This window comes from Gadus macrocephalus, chromosome 11 (assembly GCF_031168955.1).
Source record: "Gadus macrocephalus chromosome 11, ASM3116895v1".
NCBI classification, from domain to species: domain Eukaryota; kingdom Metazoa; phylum Chordata; class Actinopteri; order Gadiformes; family Gadidae; genus Gadus; species Gadus macrocephalus.
This window is the reverse complement of record NC_082392.1, coordinates 4296576-4299003: the sequence shown is the minus strand read 5'-3', so window position 1 is coordinate 4299003 and position 2428 is coordinate 4296576. Positions and strand designations below refer to the sequence as shown.

Genomic DNA, 2428 nt, shown 5'->3' with positions numbered 1-2428 from the left:
TTACCTCGTCTCCGGTGCACTCGCATTATATTTAAAAAAAACAGATACGGGGGGGGAGGGGTGGATATGATTCACATGGCGGCCATCTTTGGTTTTAAACACTTGAATGAAAAGGGAATGAAGGACGGGGTGGCGTCCTTATGCACCTCGCGAGCCGGGATGGCCGCGAGGTGCATAAGCCCCTCGGAATGCTCTGCCGTGTCGTGAGTCAGGACCCACCTCGCTCCAGTTCCCCGCCACCCAGAACACGTCCCTGGTGGCGGGCTGTGCGGCCCTCGGGTTGCTTTCGTTCCCGCTGGAGTCGCTGACGGCGGGACGCTTGGGTCTCGGCCTGGGCTTGGCGGGGTGGGTGTCGTCTTTGGCGTGAGCCAGGTGCCTCTTAGACTCCGGCGCCGCCCGGTTGTTTTTCTTGGAAGAGTCGCCCGGCTTCTTCAGCTTAGCGTGGTGCCCGGTGGTTTGAGGTCTGTCCGTGGAAGTGAAGGTCCTTTTAGTGAAGGCCTCTGGGGCTTGAGTCGCTGGCCGCTGATGGTTTAACGGAGCCGAGTGGCTCCTGGGTTTGGCGGTGGTTGTGTGGTGTACCCTGTGTGACCGGTCGACGTATGGATCGCTCAAAGGCGTTGTGCGGGGTCCAAAGAGGGTGTAGCGACGAGTGGTTTGTGCGGCCATGGTATGGTGCATGGCAGCCCGTGGGGTGGTGGTGTAGGCCTTCGTAGCGGGCGCTCTGGTGGTGCGTGCGGGGGCTTGCGTTGCACGCAACGTGGGGACCGCCATGACCAAGTGGGGTGTGGTCGGGCCGGGTGATTGGATAGGGGCCACAGCTAACTTGGCTGCGGGTGTCACGTCTAGATCGATAATGCCCTTCTCATTCATCGTCTTCTCGTTCTCAGAGTCAAAGGCGGGAGAATAGGGGACCCCGTCTTCTGTGCTGCCCTCCTCTTCCCCGTCCTTCTCTTCCTCCTCTGCCCGGTTGCCCTCAGGGCTCTCCGCTAGAGCGCTGGCTTCCGTCGGAGGAGGTTTTCCGCCGTTCTCCTTCTTCACGATCAGATTCCCCTTCACCGTTATGTCAAACTCGTAATCGTCGTCGCCGCCAAGCGCTCCGGTGGTCGCGTCGCCAGGGGCGACGGTCGTCTCCCACAGAGGAGACGTGGGTGAGGGTGTGGACGGCGCGCTGGTGGTCACGGGTGTCGTCGGGACCCTGGGGCGCACGGTGGCGGCGTCAGACTTGCTTTTGGGCGGGAAGAGGCGGCGGTACTTGGTGGGAGGCCCGGGACGTCTGCGCAGGCTGGAGTTGGGGCAGCTCTGCAGCGCGCACAGCGAGCGGGAGCGCGGCTTGGTGGTGAGGTCACAGCTCTTCCGGGGCGCCAACACGCACGTGACCGACCGGGACCGCACGGCGCCACCGCACGACACCGGACACTGGAGGAGGACAAGGGTTGGAGGTGAATCATATGGAGGATGAACACCAAGAGCAGGGTTCCATCGCTCAAACAATGAGGAGACAAAGAGTGACTCTATAGCCCGTCTACCCTGGATCGAAACAGAACGGGAGACGGAATAATAACAATAGTACATTCAATTGATATAGCGCTTCTCTAAATACTCAAAGTCGCTTAACAATGAACACAGAATAAAATCATTTTTTAATAACGTATATAAGTAAAATGATAAAAAGATAAAACAGGATAAATAGGTTGCTAAAAAACGGAAGACTAGGAATAGTTAAAAGGAGAGAAGGAAAGGGGGTTTATGCGTTGAAAGCAATCTTGAAAAGGTGGGTTTTGCGGGCCTGTTTAGATGAAGCGAGTGTGCCAGCCTGTGCATACTGATCTCTCAGAGCCACACAAACAAGACGTTGACGACCGGGACACAGCTCACCTCTTCCCAGGCGCCTACCGCCCAGTCCTGTCCGCAGGCAACCTCCCTGCTGCAGGGCACCATCGGCTTGGGTTTCAGGAGGTGCTTGCAGTCCAAGGGGTGCAGCACCCTCTCCTCCCCGGTCACGGTGCGGACACACAGCACGGTGCGCTTCCGCACCCCGTCCACCCCGCAGGTGGTGCTGCAGTGCTGCCAGCCCCCCACCCACCACCTGGCAGAAGCACACGAGGTTCGGGGGGGGGGGTCAGACACGTCAGCACACGCGACACACGCCGTTCCAGGAGGGAAGCGGCCGGAGGGCGCGTCACTTTATAGCGAAGGGCTGAGTGCAACCGGCGGGTCGGCGGCTCTGGCTCTGTGCCAAGGGGACAGCCCGTCTGTCAGGGGGGTCAGTCGGCATGTGTGCAAAGATTTGCTCTGCGCTTTGCCTAGCCACTAGCGAGATTGAGGCCCAATCCCATTTCTACCCCTTACCCCTTCAAAACACGGAGGAGGGGTAAGGGTAAGGGGTAGAAATGGGATTGGGCCTTACTGTCATCATAGTATCTTCCAA

General features: G+C 59.0%; 1 protein-coding gene across 1 annotated transcript in view; it reads right to left on the bottom strand.

The window, feature by feature from the left end:
• Window positions 1-123: 123 nt before the first annotated feature.
• The window catches only part of adamts12 (ADAM metallopeptidase with thrombospondin type 1 motif, 12), a 20621-nt gene continuing 18316 nt past the window's right edge, over window positions 124-2428 (bottom strand). The window contains exons 18-19 of the mRNA XM_060066060.1: window positions 1876-2086; window positions 124-1416 (exon numbers count right to left, since the gene is read on the bottom strand). Coding sequence (XP_059922043.1) covers window positions 139-1416; window positions 1876-2086 — 1489 coding nt within the window. The 3' untranslated portion in view covers window positions 124-138. The remainder of the gene's footprint in view (window positions 1417-1875; window positions 2087-2428) is intronic.